At 48.4% G+C, this 17032-nt stretch overlaps 1 protein-coding gene across 1 annotated transcript in view; it reads left to right on the top strand.

Moving 5' to 3' along the window:
* The window catches only part of MCM3AP (minichromosome maintenance complex component 3 associated protein), a 43747-nt gene extending 27684 nt beyond the window's left edge, over positions 1–16063 (top strand). The window contains exons 19-29 of the mRNA XM_067739750.1: positions 568–636; positions 721–855; positions 2655–2808; positions 7316–7574; positions 7793–7890; positions 8718–9108; positions 10220–10477; positions 10955–11084; positions 12844–13050; positions 14322–14472; positions 15750–16063. Of these exons, the coding sequence (XP_067595851.1) occupies positions 568–636; positions 721–855; positions 2655–2808; positions 7316–7574; positions 7793–7890; positions 8718–9108; positions 10220–10477; positions 10955–11084; positions 12844–13050; positions 14322–14472; positions 15750–15908 (2011 nt within the window). The 3' untranslated portion in view covers positions 15909–16063. The remainder of the gene's footprint in view (positions 1–567; positions 637–720; positions 856–2654; positions 2809–7315; positions 7575–7792; positions 7891–8717; positions 9109–10219; positions 10478–10954; positions 11085–12843; positions 13051–14321; positions 14473–15749) is intronic.
* The last annotated feature ends 969 nt before the right edge of the window (positions 16064–17032 follow it).

Genomic DNA, 17032 nt, shown 5'->3' with positions numbered 1-17032 from the left:
AGGTCGCCTCACGTCCCTGTCGACGTCCCTGGGCTGCTCTCTGAGTTCCTTCGTAGTGGCCCCCACCCTGCGCTCTGGCTGCCCCCGCTGCTCTCCCTGTGCTCATTCTGTGTACCTGCCAGGCCCACTCCTGACTTGGTCTGGCCTGTCCCCCAGAACTCACATGCTGGCGCCGCTATTTCCTTCAGTCTTTGCTCCCATATCACCTCTGACCACTCTGTGTAAGTCCACAGCCTGCCCACCGTGCCTGTCACGCCACCCACTAACAGAGGCCCTTCTCTCCCTACAAGGCGTGTGTTCTAGCGGGGCAGGATTTTTGTCTGTTTACTGCTGATCTGCCATGACTGGAACACAGTAGACAATTGCTTGATATTTATGGAATGAACAAGTCCTCTGACTAAACTGTGTCTCTATCGGCAAAGGTTTCTTGGTCTCCTAAGTATTCCCCACTGGGAGACACTCACTAACCAATTACTTCGCACTCAGAACATCACTAAGTGCTTATCAGGTTCCTCGGTGGGTGCTGAGTGGGCCTCACGTAGGCTCTGTGTGGTTCTTCCTTCGCAGGTTAAGGTGTCTCAGAAACAAGGTGGCGCACCAGATGAAGGTTCAGCACTTCTACCAGCAGCTGCTGAGGTTGGTCACCCCCCGCCCGCCGTGTACGCTGCTGCTGCCGGGGGCTCGCGTGGTGGCTCACCTGTGGTGCTCTGTCCCTTCCAGTGACGCGGCATGGGCACCCCTGGACCTGCCATCTCTCGTGGCTGAGCACCTCCCGGGGCGGCAGGAGCGCGTGTTTTGGAAGCTGGTGCTGGTGTTGCCTGATGGAGAAGAGCAGTCCCCAGGGAGTCCTGGCAGGTCAGGCAGGTCTCCCCCTGTGGGGCTAGATGCTCAGCAAGCGGCCGGGAGGCGGGGTGACTTCTCCAGAGCATCTGGCAGCTGAGTGTTGCATACGGGGGTGGCCGGGTGTCAGCCCAGTGTGCTCCTCTCCTCCTGGGGCCCCTGACGCCTGCTTTCATTTTGATGCTCAGCTTTGCAGGCTGTTTTGTTTGTTATTTGAAGTTGACGCTTTATATTATTCACATTTTTATTTTGTATCGTTGGCAACAGTCTTTGTCCAAAAACATTTCAGACTTGATTGTGACTTAAAGCTATGCTGAGGTATGTTGATGAGAGCCTGCTTCATTTTAGACTCTTGGGGAAGACAGTTTAGTTTGTTTGCTATAGTTCCATTTTTTCCTTAGGTAAAAAACTTCTGGCATTTTTAAAAAGAAATCGAAAAAGTTGACATGGCATTGTTTCTTGTAACCAAGTTGCTTCCAGAAACCATACTTGAGCGGTACGCGGGCCTCTCACTGTTGTGGCCCCTCCCGTTGCGGAGCACAGGCTCCGGATGCGCAGGCTCAGCGGCCATGGCTCACGGGCCCAGCCGCTCCGCGGCATGTGGGATCTTCCCGGACCGGGGCACAAACCCGCGTCCCCTGCATCGACAGGTGGACTCTCAACCACTGCGCCACCAGGGAAGCCCCAGATAACATACTTTTAAAGCAACTATGGAACATGTTACTTTTCTTTTTTAGATGTAATTCACATATCATAAATTTCTGCCATTTAAAGTGTACATTTCACTGGTTCTAGTATATTCACAGAGTTGTATAACCATCACAACTATCTAATTGCAGAACACTTTTTCACCTAAAAAGAAATCCATGCCCATGATCAGTCCATCCCTTCTTACCTGCAGCCCCTGGCAACTACTAATCTGTTTTGTGTCTCTATTCATTTGCCTATTCTGGACATTTCATACAAATAGAAGCCGAAAACACGTAGTCTTCTATGACTAGCATAATGTTTTCTAGGTTCATTCATGTTGTAGCATATATTAGTCCTTAATTTTGTGGCCGAATGATATTTGATTGCATGAATATATCACATTTTATTTCTCTGTTCATCAGTTGATGGGCATTTGTGGTGTTTCCACTTTTTGATTATTATGATAACGCTTCTGTGAACATTGACGTGTAAGTGTTTGTGTGGACATATGTTTGCAGTTCTTTTGGTTATATACCTAGCAGTGGAATTGCTGGGTTGTATGGTAAACTCTAAGGACCTTTTCTGTTGCTCAGAATCTTTTCTTAGTGCTTCAAAATCATAAATCATGGGGCTTCCCTGGTGGCGCAGTGGTTGAGAATCTGCCTGCCAATGCAGGGGACACGGGTTCGAGCCCTGGTCTGGGAAGATCCCACATGCCGCAGAGCATCTGGGTCCGTGAGCCATAATTACTGAGCCTGCGCGTCTGGAGCCTGTGCTCTGCAACAACAGAGGCCGCGATAGTGAGAGGCCCGCGCACCGCGATGAAGAGTGGCCCCCGCTTGCCACAACTAGCGAAAGGCCACACACAGAAACGAAGACCCAACACAGCCATAAATAAATAAATAAATAAATAATCATAGATCACATTAGAATGAGTGTCCTCTCAAATATATAACCCAGTAGAGTTCCTAACTCCATTTAAAAAATCACAGCCTGTTTATTAGTTCAGATCACCTTTATAGTAAGATTTGGTGTTTGTGTATTTACATCTGTGTAATATTTCTCTTTATAGTTCAAATTTAGGATTAGACTCTCCTTCAAGTGTTATTTTCTTTTATTCACAGAGTTCTAGCAAACTGGTTAAAAGTCAAGTTCACAGGGGATGATGGCTCAGTGGATGACACGTACCGTGATGTTGGTGGGATTCAGACGCTCACTCTCTTTAACACTCTCAGCAGCAAAGGGAATCAGACAGTTTCTGTCAGTGTGTGCGTCAAGGTGAGTGACCATCACTTAGTGCATGTACTTCTGTGATTTTCTCATTTGTGCTCACTCCCAGACATGATTGGAGTCATATAGCTTCCCTGAAGGGCCCTGAAACAATGTGGGAGGCTCAGAAGCAAGTGTCGTATCGGTTCCTCCTTGCGTCTTGACGACATCCCATGCACACCCCTTGGTGTGAGAGACCAGGCTAGATTCTCGGGAGTGCAGTGAGTCTTAACTGTCTTGGGTCACAGACCTCTCTTTGAGAACTTGGTGAAAACCCAGAACAATCCTGAGAAGTCCATATGTTCACCTATAATTCAGAAGCCCTGAATTCCACGGACCTCTGGTAACTAACCCAAGAGGGATGAGACAGAGCATTACAAAAAAATGCAGTGGCTGTTGCATCTCATATGGTCTGTCAGCTGCTGAAATCTTTGTTAAATAGCTTCCTGATATATCAGGTCTTACCAAAGACTAATGTGTTTTAATCCTATGCAGTTTTCACTTAGGTTCAGTAGTGGGCATTTCAGGTTACTTGTTTTTGTTTTACATTAAAGTTGTCCTCAGTTTTTGATTATAAGTTCTAATTTTCTTTCCTTTCCCTTCCTGCCTTCCTTCCTCTCTCTTTCTCTCCCTCTCTTTCTTTCTTCCTCTCTCTCTCTCGGCTGCGTTGGGTCTTCGTTGCTGCACGTGGGCTTTCTCTGGTTGCGGCGAGCGGGGTCTACTCTTCGTTGCAGTGCACGGGCTTCTCATTGCAGTGGCTTCTCTTGTTACGGAGCACGGGCTCGAGGTGCGCGGACTTCAGTAGTTGTGGCACGCGGGCTCAGTAGTTGTGGCTCGCGGGCTCTAGAGCGCAGGCTCAGTAGTTGTGGCGCACGGGCTTAGTTGCTCCGCAGCATGTGGGATCTTCTGGACCAGGGCTTGAACCCGTGTCCCCTGCCTTGGCAGGCAGACTCTTAACCACTGCGCCACCAGGGAAGCCCCTAATGTTTGTTCTTTGTAGGTATTTGGGCAAATACTGAGCTCAATTGGTTCCCTGAGAGATACTTGTTTAATGAGAACCTGTTTCCTCATTAGATTCAGACCTGCATAAATGAATTCGAGGTTTTACTGTGTGTGTTCAGAAGTAAAACCAGATGTATATTTTATTTACTTAGAAAATAGCAGTGCAGGGCAGGAAGTGTGGGCTTCAATGTTGAGCAGACCTGGTGTTGGTAGCTGCTGCTGTGGCCACCTGTCCGACCTGGGCCTGGTGCCTCCCATAGTGTGGCGGTCATGACCGGCGGCACGCTCAGAGCAGGGCCCAGTGAAAGCAGCCCTGCCCACCGTGTCCTGACCTGAAGTCTCCACGCCTGACCTCTGCTTTTCCTGACAGGCACGTTCATGGCACACCCGGACATCTGCATGTGGCACCGTAGGGCATGTTCCTCCTGTCCTTGGAACTGCTTCAAACTGTAGTTTGACTATAGAATTTTTGTTTGTTTCTTTCCATTTTAACACTATTTATTGTATTTCTTAAACGTGAAAGTAATACATATATAAAACTAAAAACATAAGGAAATACAGAGGAAGTATGAAGGTTATAAGAGCCATCTAAGCTCTCACCATTCAGAGGCAACAGAAACATCCTGGGGCGTGTTCTTCCCTTTTTCCTATGATGACAAAGTCAGACTTCACCTACTGGACAATTAGTTTGTTCTTGCCTTTATTCTTAAAATTTTAAGTCAAAATAATACTTGCATGTAGTTAAAAACTCAGATGGCACCACACGATGTATGATGAGAAACTGCAGCCCCTGCCCCTTCTTCTAGCTCCTTTCCCCAAGGCTTGACTTCTGTCCTGTTTCCATATCATGTCCTTACACTGCCATTTCTCTTATTTATCCACTTTAGATGTTCTCTGCTGACTTTGCATTAAAATATGTGTATTAGTTATCTATTGCTACATAGCAGGTTACCTCCAAATGTGGCAGCTTTGGGAATTCCCTGGCGGTCCAGTGGTTAGGATTCTGCGTTTCCACTGCAGGGTGCCTGGGTTCGATCCCTGGTTTGGGAACTAAGACCCCGCGTGCTGTGCGGCACGGCCAAAAAAACCAAAAAACAAAAAATATCCAAATGTGGCAGCTTTAAATAACAAACGTTTGTTACTCACAGTTTCTGTGGGGCAGAAGTCCAGGTGGGGCTTAGATGGGCCCTCTGGCTCAGGATTCCTCACCAGCTGTAAGTCAAGATGTAGGCCAGGGCTCTGGTCTCCTCGGAAAGCTCACGCTCGTGGTTGTTGGCAGGATTCACTTCCCTGCAGGCCACGCCACGTGGGCTTCTATGAGGCAGCTCACAACAGGGCATCAGCTGGCTGCCATCAGCTGAGCAAGCTGGCGTAATCTCTTTGTAGCCTAATCTTAGAGGTGGCACCCCATTACGTTTGTCTGATACCGTTAGAAGCGTGTCACTGGGCCCAGCTCACACTCAGGGCAGGTGACGGTGCACGGACATCAGCACGAGGAGGTGGCATCGTGGGGCCATCCTGGGGCTGCACACCCCACTGTGGGAGGCGTGAACTCTTAATACCCCAGTTCCTCTCAGCCTCCCCATCTTCCAGGTGGCTACATCATTACTTTATATTATCTCAGCAAGTGGGGCCATGTGGGTGCGTGTGTTGTGTATGCGCGCGCGTGCCGTGTGACAGCTATTTGCCCCAGAACCAGCAAGTGTTCTGTGACGACATTTGTTTATTTTTTGCAAGTAGTAGTTGTCTCATTATCTTACTTAAGTAGTTTTATCTTCATCTTTCGTTAATATCACCCAGATGTGCCGGCACATGGGCTGCGCGTGTCTCAATAGAGTTTCCTAAGTGTTCTGTCACTTCACCTTGTCCCTCCCTCTGAGAAGGTGCCACCCTCCTGCTCCCCTTGAGGCGGATAACGTGTCCCACGCTGTGGCTTCCGCCAGGCCCTCCAGACCGAGAGCTCGGTCCCGCTCTTCCACCCCTAGCCCTGGCCCTCGTGGCCGGGCCCTCGTGGCCGGGCGCCGCCTGTGGGTCAGTGCTCTTACTCATGATGCGGTTTTGCCAGGGAGGGAGGAGCCAAAACACACAGCCTGGGGCCACACAGCTGCTCCGCGGCGCCACTGTGCACAGGGACCCTTGAGGACCAAGTGAGTTATACATACAGAGCGCAGTCCGACACATCAAGCACTTACGCGGTGCTGCCGTTGGCAGCAGCAGCACGATGTTTTCTTGGTTTAGTCTCTTGTTGGATGGAGCACGTTTTCCACTTTCTTCCAAAGGAAGAATGCGTGGGAGGAGAATTTTTGGCATTCTTGCCTGTCTGAAAATGTATTTACTCTCACATTTGCTTCATAGTTTAGCTAGGTTTGTAGAATTATGGATTGAAAGTTATTTTCCTTCTAGTTTGCTCCACTGTCACCTGCCGTCCAGCTTTGCTGTTGAGATGTCTGAAACTGTTCTGTTCCTTTCCCTGTGGTCCACTTTGTTTCTCTTTGGAAGCCTGCACTCTGTCCCTGGGGCCCTGGTGCTGACTTCCTTCCCTCATCGTTTCATCGTTTGGGCCTGGTGGGTCCTTGTGGGCTGGAGACTGACGTTTTTGCATCTTGATGACATCCACTTTCCTTCTCATTGATTCTCTTCTTTCTTGAACTCCTATTAGACTGATGTTGGCCTCATCAGTTGAGCGTCTGAGCCTCTTAATCCTTTCTATCCCATTTTCTCTTGTTTTTTAATACTGTTTTCTGGGAGATTTCCTTGACTTTGTATTCTAAATGTTCTATTGAGTTTTTAATAATATATATATTATCGATTTCCTTTTTCTTGTTCTTATTTGACTTTTTCATATCATCTTATGACTGTTTCCAGAGGCATCCTCAGAGGAAATGAGGATTTTTGCATAAGTTTTCTATGTGCCATGCGGTATCTGTTTCCTTTGGGTTTCTTTCTTTTTTAATTTTTAAAAATTTTTGGCTGCATGGGGTCTTTGTTGCTGCACACAGTCTTTCTCTATTTGCAGCGAGCGGGGGCTACTCTTCATTGTAGTGTGCAGGCTTCTCATTGCGGTGGCTTCTCTTGTTGCGGAGCACAGGCTCTAGGTGTGTGGGCTTCAGTAGTTATGGCACGTGGGCTCAGTAGTTGTGGCTTATGGGCTCTAGACCACAGGCTCAGTAGTTGTGGTGCATGGGCTTAGTTGCTCCACGGCATGTGGGATCTTCCTGGACCAGCAATCCAACCCGTGTCCCCTGCACTGGCAGGCAGATTCTTAACCACCAGGGAAGCCACTGGGGAAGTCCCGGCTTACTCGTTTTTTACAAGCCTGTTTGAGGTAACTGTTAAGATTAAATTGCTCCAACACAAGTCTAGCCAGAGCCTGCATTACCTATGACTAATTTCCGTACTAATTCTCGGCCTCACGGCGTGAGGTGAGCATCTGGCTCTGCTCACTCTGGGACCGAAGCTCACTGTTGATTTGTCCCCTGGTGCACCCATCTTGATGGCCTGGGTGCCGTTCCAGGTGGCCCACGGTGCTCTTAGCGACTGTGCCCTCGACGCTGCGGAGACACAGAAGGAGCTCCTGGGAGCCAGCGGGCTTATGCTGCTGCTTCCCCCCAAAGTGAAGAGCGAGGACGTGGCGGAGGAGGACGTGTACTGGCTGTCGGCGTTGCTGCAGATCAAGCAGCTCCTGCAGGCCAAGCCCTTCCAGCCTGCGCTTCCGCTGGTGGTTCTTGTGTCCAGCCCGGGAGGGGACGCCGTGGAGAAGGAAGTGGAAGCTGGTGTGTGAAGGCAGTTCCATTTATGAGCTGGCATGTTAAATAAGTGGGTAGAGCCGGAGGTATGAGAAAGTGCTGGCAGTGTGGTGTCCGGAGTCACGTGACAGCAGCTGCTGCAGTGACTGGGGGCAGGGCTGGGCAGGGTCAGAGCAGTGAGATGCCTTTGCTGGCCTGCAGACCTCTACCAGGAGACAGGTGACCTACGTCTGTTTGTCTTAAAGGTCTGATGCTCCAGGATTTGGTTTCAGCTAAGCTGATTTCAGATTATACCGTTATTGAGATCCCTGATTCCATTAGTGATTTACAAGGCACGACTAAGGTAAGGTTTTATCATTTTTAAAGGTCCGACAAGATATTTTCAGTTTTTTCCCTTTCACTCTATCTTGAATTTAGTGTATGTTACTGCTTGCATCTTTAATTTTATGTTTTGACAGGAAACTTTCTAAAAATATAAGCAGAAATCAAAATAAAAGATAAAATTTGCCCACAGTCCTGCTATTGGCAATAAATTAAATTGTGTAAATTTTTTTAGAGGTTTTGTTGTTATGGATTTAAAATATGACAATTCATGTCTTGTATCTGACGGTCAGATGTATAATTATTTTTGTAAGTGGTTGTCCTTGGAATATGAAGAAATAATGTTATCAGAAGTTTCCTTAAAAAAAGGAAGTCTGTGCTGATAATTACATTTAGGCAAAGAAGTGCCAGGAATTAAAATAAAAGTAATAAGTACAGGAGGAAAGATAACTACAGGATGTGAAAGCATCCAGGCACGTAGTGAAGCTGTGAGTCCTTCTAAGAACGGGAAGACGTGGCTTCCTTTTCTGTGTGAGGTGAAGAGGATGTGTAGGGCTGGTTTCCCCTGGGCCTTCAGCCCTTCCGGGGCGGTCCTTCAGGCCACGCTCCTCGGGGGCGAGGGGCACGGGAGCCCTTCTCGGGGTCCCTGCTGTGTGGGTCTCCAGGGCCCTGGGAGACCAAACTCAACTGCAGTGGAAGCTTCTGCTCCCCTTCCTGGTGTGGTTGAGAGGCTGCTGCTCCGGTGGCACCTGCTGTGGCAGCTGTGGGAGGGGCGCCTTCAGGAATCTCTTCCTGAAAAGCAGCGTGAATTGTTGAACCAGATCTCTCCCCACTGTCTTTGCTTCTCAGGTTTCGCAGGCTGTGCAGTGGCTGGTCTCGCACTGCCCCTGTGCCCTTGACCTTTGTTGCCAGACCCTCATTCAGTACGTGGAAGACGGGGTTAGCCGGGAGTTTAGCGGCCGGTTTTTCCACGACAGAAGAGAGCGGAGGCTAGGCGGCCTGGCCCCGCAGGAGCCAAGTGCCGTCATCGAACTGTTCAACAGCGTGCTGAGCTTCCTGGCCTCTGTAGTGTCCTCCGAGCAGCTCTGTGACCTGTCCTGGCCTGTCACTGAGTTTGCCGAGGCAGGGGGCAGCCGGCTGCTTCCTCACCTTCACTGGAACACCCCGGAGCACCTGGCCTGGCTGAGGCAGGCTATCCTTGGCTTCCAGCTCCCACAGATGGACCTTCCGCCCCCGGGAGGTGCGTGCTCGTGCTGAGGGGTACTGGCTGGGAAGCAGTGTGCTGCGGCCGAGTTCCCCGCCTCCTTCTTGCTGTAGAGACTCCCTGGCCGGTGTTGGGCACCAGTGTGAGGTGGCCCTTCTCCACCGGGCACCCCGGCCCCATGCTGCACCCGTCCGCACTTGCCTTTGGATTCAGGAGTCAGGACGAGCTGGGGTTCTGTGGAGTGAGCCCTGTTGGCCCTTCACCACCATCTGAGCGGTCTGTGGGTATCTGTTTAGTCTCGGGAGGAAGGTGTCAGGAAGAGTGCTGCACCCAAGGCCTGGGACTCCTCAGTTAACAGCAGGTCCCATCCTGCCTGTGCCATGGCATTTGGGAGCCAAAGGCATGGGGACTGTGCAGTCCTGTCCCCACGCTGCTGGCTCTGCTGGGGCCACGGCACTCAGTGCTGCTTTAACACCAGTGTTCTTTCTTTGTCAAAGAAGCTCGTTCTGTGGCTCCGGCTGTGCCCGAGTGAGGCTTTTAGGCTGTTCTCACGCGGACTTTATGGGTCCCTGTGCTGTGAGGAGGCTGCCCCTTCCCTTGCTGATGCTGTTAGGAGGGAACAAGGCTGTTTGTGCTCACGTGGCGCAGCACATGGCCTTAGCAGGGCCATTCTCCTTTAGACCATTGGAACAGAGGCCTCAGGCTTCATTCTAAATTTTGAGGTGCACTCTCCAGTAGGTCTAACAGACATTTGCTACTGAAGGAACCCAATGGGGAATAAACTGCACTGCGCAAATCCTCTGCCGTGAGCTAGGTCGGGGCTCCCCAAGAGAAGCCCGTGCCTCTGGGACCAGACGTCCCTGAGTGCTTGGTCAGATACGGATTCCTGCATGCACCTGCAGGCCTGTGCAGTCAGAGCCTCTAGGATGGACCCTTTGTTGTGAAGTTTGACCTGGGTGGCTGCATCCCTTACCTGGATGTGGGGAGGGAGATGTTCTTTTCTTAACAGCTGTGGTTCTGTTGTATTCAGAGTTGAAGGCAGACTTCTCGGCTACAGAGTTGCCTTTTCCTAGGAAAATACAGAGTGAAGACCATGGCATGTAGATTTGCACCACGGTCTGTGACTCCTGTGGCGCTTTCTCTCCAGCTCCCTGGCTCCCCGTGTGCTCCATGGTTGTCCAGTACGCCTCCCAGATCCCCAGCTCTCTCCAGACGCAGCCTGTCCTGCAGTCCCAGGTGGAGAGCCTGCTCCGCGGCACGCACTGCAGGTGGAAGAGCGGGAGCCCCTCCCCAGGCCGGGGGGCGCGGCCCTCAGTTGCTGAGATCCCGTGGGATGACATCATCGCCTTGTGCATCAACCACAGGCTGAGGGACTGGACACCCCCCAGGCTTCCCGTCACATCAGGTAGTTAGTGCTTGGTGCCATGGGCCGGCTCCTCAGGAGACTTTCCTGGTCCAGTTTCAGCAAAGGAAGATGTTTACTTGATGGTTGTTTCCTTCCTGCGGGTCCCCGCCTTTCCTCTGCTTAGGGCTACCTCTCCAAGCCAGTGATCTCCAGGTGACTTATAAACATTGGGAAGAGCTGAGAAGGTTCCAGGAGAGCCTGCATTCATCTCCCTGAAATGGGCCCCCAAGGCTGGCTTTAGAGAGACTTCTCTGAGTAGTCACACTGGCCATGCAGGTCTGGACGTGAGCCTCTCTGGACCGTGAATGACCCATGGAAACTTGGAGCATATGTAGCTCAAGCATGGGAGTCACATAATTGTGTGACTTTAATCGGAAGGGCTAGTCCTTAAGTCAGTGAATTTAAGCAGACATCAAGTGGTCACCTGTTGCTCTTTTGATATTCTTTTCTCTTCTTATTTTTGTATCGTTTTCTCAGAGGCACTGACTAAAGATGGTCAGATATGTGTGTATTTTTTTAAAAACCATTTGAAAAACTACGACGTTCCTTTGTCGTGGGAACAAGCCAGAATGCAGACGCAGAAGGAGCTACAGTTGAGTCAGAGCCGGTGAGATCTGTGTTCAGTGTGCGTTTCTGTCATCCCACAGCCAAGAGAGTGAACTGTATTCTCTAACAGAGTATACAGCAGAAATTCACATCCTATGCATGAAATCCAGCCCATTGTGGGGAGATTCCGACAGATGCTAGAGGAACAGATCATTCCCATGTAGTAGAAACTGTTGTAGAGCAGAGGGAAACAAGCATCGCATTTCATTTATTGGACAAACCTGACCCTGAAGCCGTAACATAACCAGGAGAGTGCAGACAAAAGAAAGCTGTTGTCTGATCTCACTTACAAACCTGGTTCAAAAATACTAAGTAAGGTGTTAGCACATGCAGTTTTGCAGTACATAAAAAACTCACAGGCTCGCTTTATACCATGCTATACAATATTAACAGTAGTACACAACTATTTGTGTAATTTGCTGCCATAACAGAAAAATAAGCGGTCATTTCACTAGGTGTTGAAAAGTTTTCCTTAAAATTTATACCCATTCCTTCTCCCTCTCCAAGAAAACAATTTATACCCATTCCTGATAAAATTTCCTACGAAACTTGGGTAGAGCAGTTCTTTAGCTTGATAGGGCTGTCTGCCATAAAACTACTAACAAACCCCATGCTTCTCGGTAAAACATCAGAAACACTGAAGTGAGAACCAGCCTTGAGCTGCCCTGACATCACTGCTGTCCACTGTTGTCCTGGAGACCCTGCCCAGTTTAGGGCATAAATATCAAGAGAGGAGGACCAATTATTTCCAGACAGTAAAACTGTCAGCTCAGGATCATCGACAGTCACACCCTTAGAACTGTTCAGCATTCAGCAAGGTGACCAGACAGATCAACCTACAGTGTACAGAAATTCTCATTCACAGCAGCAACAAATCTAGAACATATGGACACAAACTGACCAGGAGAGGCACCAAACCCCTGTGAAGGGGATTCTCAGAGCCCTGAAGGTGCAAAGAAAACCTTGAATAAATGAGGGGCAGGCTAGGCTTTGCTGACTGGAGGATGCAATGCTATAAAGATGTCAGTTCTCAGGGCATTTCTAATCAAAAGCCCAAAAGGATGTTTCCGCCTGGTCCTGACAAGTTAATTCTAGAATTCATCAGGATGGGAAAATGTGTAGCAATTGCTGAGAAAACTTTGAACAAGAATAACAGGGAAGGTCTGCTCAGCCTGAGCTCAGAACATGTAACAAAGTTACAGTAGACAGATGGGCCAGAATGGAAAGTGCAAGAACAGAGCCACATGTGATAGAAGTACCACGCCAAATGTGGGAAATGAGTGCAGAGAGGACAGACTTTGGCCTCTGTTTAGAAAAAGCATTAGACGCGCATCTCCTGCTGCTGTAAACATTACTTCCAGGGGAATTCCCTGGCGGTCCAGTGGTTAGGACTCAGCGCTTTCACTGCCCAGGGCCTGGGTTCAATCCCTAGTCGGGGAACTAGAATCCCGCAGGCCTCGCATCACAGCAAAAAAAAAAAAAAAATCCACATGGATTTAGGAGCCACATGAAAAATAAGAACCTTGCCAGTATTAGGGAATAACAGAGACTGCTGATGACCCTGCAATGGGAAGCAAAACTCAGAGTAGAGAAGCTTCGGGAGCCTTGCTGCCCAGGAGAGGGGAAGCTGCTGCAAGGCAGAGGCTGCCCTTCCTCTGCGCCTGTGCCTGACCCCAAAGCACCGCACTCTACCTGATGCCAGAGGAGCCCTTTCTCCCTCTCTTTCCTGACCGTAAGCATTTCAAAACGTGTACTTACAGTTTGGGGATAAGATCTTTTCATCCTTCTGCAAACAAGCTTCGCACTCCGTTACTTCACGGGCACCGCAAAGGGAAGAGAGGTGTGAAGCGCGGCCGAGAGGGGCGGATTCCCGGCACCGACGACCTGCTGCACAGAGCCTCTGCCCAGGAGCTCCTGGCCCAGTGTCTGTCCAGCAGCCTGCTGCTGGAGAAGGAGGAGAGCAAGAGGTGAAGCCCCTTTCCGGGGTTCGTTTTGTCCTTTAGGCCGCTTCATGCTGGGTTAGCAAGGATCCCAGGGACGAGACTGTTTAAAAAAGAAGGCAGGTCAGACGTGTGAAGGATAAGCTCTTTGAGGACAGGCAGTGCCCTCGATAGTGTGCCTTCGACTTTTATTATTTGAAATCGGTTTCGTTGATTGTTTATCACTGAAAGTCCCGAGTCTCCTAGTGGGGAGTGAGTGTAGCTGGCTAACTAAGCCTCTGTGGCATGTGGCTGGCACGCTCTGCCCGTCTGGCCAGCCTGGGCGTTGGGGCATTCCCACACTGCGGCTATGCAGGAGCTGGATGGAGCAGGGCTTCCCTCTGCCTCTCCCACCACCCGTGTTCATGGTTTTACTGAGAAAGAAGAGACGGCAAGAAGGGAGTTTCCACTGTCGTCCTCATGCCTCCCCCTGCCCTGTCCTCTCCAGCAGCCTCCGTGTCCAGCCAGTAGGCAAGGTCAGCCCCTCCCCTTGGTCCACCTTGTGCTCACTTCTGGCCTCTGCTCACATCTCCTCAGTGAGGACCCCCTTACCCATCTCACCAGTCCTCCCTGTCTCCATGTCTCTGCCTTGTCTTTCTCGTCTTCGGACGTCTCCTTTGTCTGTCTCACCTCACTAGAGTGTCAGCTGCCTCCAGCTGGGCCTTGTCTGTTCTGTGTCAGTGCTGTGTCGCTGGTACCCAGAATGATGCCTAGCATTTGGGGGAGGCTTGATAAATATGTGTTGGGAGAGTGAATGAATGTGTCATGATTTCTAAAAGTAGATTTTCCTAGGTCTGTATCATTTAAGCAGTTTGGACCAGATTATGTTTCTTTAAAAAACAAGTACATGGAGTGGACAGCTCTGGAGTATGTTAGGTATCAGTGCGATGTTATTTTGGGTTAATTTTAAACTAAAGCAGCAATCCATACATTTTGGATAATCCAAAGAGATCCAAATTAATTACAGACACATCATAGCAAAATAAGCCAGAGAAGATAAACCAAGTGAGAGAAGTACAAGTAGTGTTAAAAAGCAGTTGTTTTGGATAAATGCCACCTTTTTCATTAAATATAAATCAGTTTTATAAGTTAAAGAGAAGATACTAAATTTTTTTAAACAGTGCTTTTTTGCTTCTTAGTTGATGTCATAACTTAGTTCCACCCTTAGTAAAAAGCAGAGCTTTAAAAAATTTAAAGCATATATAGGAGAAAAGTGAGTGACAGTTAAATTTTTGCTTCCTAATGCTCAAATGTTTCAGGTTTGAAGATCAACTTCAGCAGTGGTTGTCAGAGGACTCGGGAGCATGTACAGATTCAACTTCCCTTCCACTCTACCTTCCTCAGACTCTGGTGTCTCTGCCTCAGACTATCGAACCTGTGATGAAAACATCTACAACTACTAGCCTTCAGGTGAGAAGAGAGTACATTTGGCATTTATATTAGACTTAACAACTGAGAGAATGACTGGGAAAAAAGTAATGTCTCGAGTCATCGTATGAGGTCATGATGACCAATAAATTATTAGCTTAAATTAGATCTTTTCTTAAACTTAATCTGTCAGTATTATAGTGGCCCAACTAATTCCGAGTTTCTGCTTATGAAATGAATGAAGAATGGAATTGAAACATGCTTAAGAACTGAACAAAACCCATAACCATGTTATGCTGACGTGCAGTAAAGTTTGGAGGGGAATAACAAAGGTGGCAACAGTGGTTCGGTTTATGGAGCACATACTGTCCAAGCTTTGGCATCACCCGGACCTCCCTTCTGGTATTAATTTTCCGTGAGGAAAATTAATGAGGAGGGTATGCTCACAGAAGTCACGGGCCTCACCCAAGAGTGTTCAGCTGGTCAGTGGCAAAGCTGCTTTTTAAAGCCAGACCCAGCTGGCTCCGAAGCTCAAGGTCTTTCTACTTCACCATTCTTCCTTCAGTGATAAAAGAAACAAAAGCAGAGTTTATATGTATAATGCTGGACAGGCAAAATGTATGCTCCTGGATTGGCTTTTAGGAAGCCCTTCAATTGCGGAGAAAAACAAATTAAGATGACATACTATTTCCAATTATTAGTTTGGCAGATACCTTAAAAATATTTGTACGCTTTGACTTAACAATTCTGCCTTAAAGAAATTACTGATGACAAAAGTGAATGTATTTTTGTTCACTGTAGCATTAATTATAGTACATGAAAGTGGAAACTAAACATCCAAAGATGAGAGTCTGGTTCAGCAATTACAATACATATGATGGCATAGTTCGTAGCTCTTGACAACGATTTCTTATAAAAACGACTAGAAGTTGTTCATGGTAGAATCAGAAGTGGAGGGACTTCCCCGGTAGTCCAGTGGTTAAGACTGTGCGCTTCCAGTGCAGGGGGTTTGGGTTTAATCCCTGGTAGGGGAACTAAGATCCCACATGCCATGCGGCACGGCCAGAAAAGGAAAATTTAAAAATATAAATAAAGAATCAGAAGAGGAAACATTCCATGGCAGATGATGGCAGCTGTACGTGTATATGCTGGAAGGGGCTGGAAGGATGTGTGATAGATGCCAAGAGAGGGGTTTGTTGAGCCTAGCAGGCCCCAGAAGAGGTTTCTAACGCGAGTCAGATCCAGTGCCTTTAAAGAAAATATATTTTGGCTCGTGGGTATCCCAAAGCTATTTTTGGTTTCTTTTTTTGTTCAAATAGAATGACAGGACAGGGGAGCAACTGCAGATGTCAGAGGCAACAGGCACGTCTGTGACCGAACGGCTGAAGCGCCTAGAAAGGCTGATCCGGAGTTCAAGGGAAGAGGACGTTGCCTCTGAGCTCCATCTCTCTGCACTACTGGACATGGTGGACATTTGAGCTGCTGGACCTGAGAGAGGGTCTGGAAGATGTTCTTTTAACTCAAAATAATGTTATTCTCAGATGCTTGATGCATGTTGGAATGTGATTATTAATCATGCAAAAATAAACCACTGGAATATCCAATGAGGTCTTCCTCAGTTTTCAGAATGAAAGGTTGTTTTCTCCTGTGTAATGTCTTTGATACTCTTACCTGTTTTCATGATCTCTTCTGACTGTTGTCCACCAACACATGCTCTTACATTTCAGTGTGTAACGGTGGTCATTCATTGTCTTAGCAACAGTTGCAGTCCCTGATGTGCCAAATCAGTGCAGGGATGAATAAGGTGCAGGGACCCTGCCCACCCGGCCTGCCCAGCTCACACCTCAGAGAGCCAACAGATGTACTGAGCCAACTGTATATGTACATAGCTCTCTGAGGCATGGGGCATGTGCCTGCATTGGAAGCAGGGGGAGACAAGGGGATTGGGCAGAGGACAGAGCAGAATTCTTGGAGAGGAGTGCAGTGGTATACCCAGGAGGATGTGATGAAAACCTGGAGGTGCCAGTTTGGTAGTACTGCCAAGCCAGACCGCCGAGACCCTTGCTGCTTTACTGTGAGTGCTATGGGAATCAGCTATTGGAGGATATTAGGCAAGAAGTGATTTGGTCACATTTTGTTTCAAAAACTGCATATGGGGAACAACAGTAAGACAAGCAATGGATCTCGAAAGGAGGATGCTGCAGCTGTCCAGGTGAAAGAAGAAGGGTATAATCCTGAGTCTGCTAGCAGTTGGTGTGGAGAGAAGGGATACATTTGAGCCATATACAGAAAGAGGTATTAACAGACTTGATGCTGAGTATGACCGTCAGTCTTAAATTGGCACTCAGCATCTCCCTACTATATCCCACATCCCCTAGAGTCTCTGAGGGAACTATTTCATATCTTCTTATTCTCTTCAAATCTACAACATTCCTAGATGATGACCTGCTTCTTATTTCATTGAGAAAAAAGAAACACTAGGAACAGAACTTGCTCATCCTACCACCACCACATCTACCAGCCAAACCCTGCATCCGCCAGAACAAACACTCATCAACTCTTAGGGATTTCTTCAGTGATTAACTTCAATGTTTATCAGTAA

This window comes from Pseudorca crassidens, chromosome 5 (assembly GCF_039906515.1).
Source record: "Pseudorca crassidens isolate mPseCra1 chromosome 5, mPseCra1.hap1, whole genome shotgun sequence".
Classification (NCBI taxonomy): domain Eukaryota; kingdom Metazoa; phylum Chordata; class Mammalia; order Artiodactyla; family Delphinidae; genus Pseudorca; species Pseudorca crassidens.
This window is presented reverse-complemented; position numbering and strand designations above follow the sequence as displayed.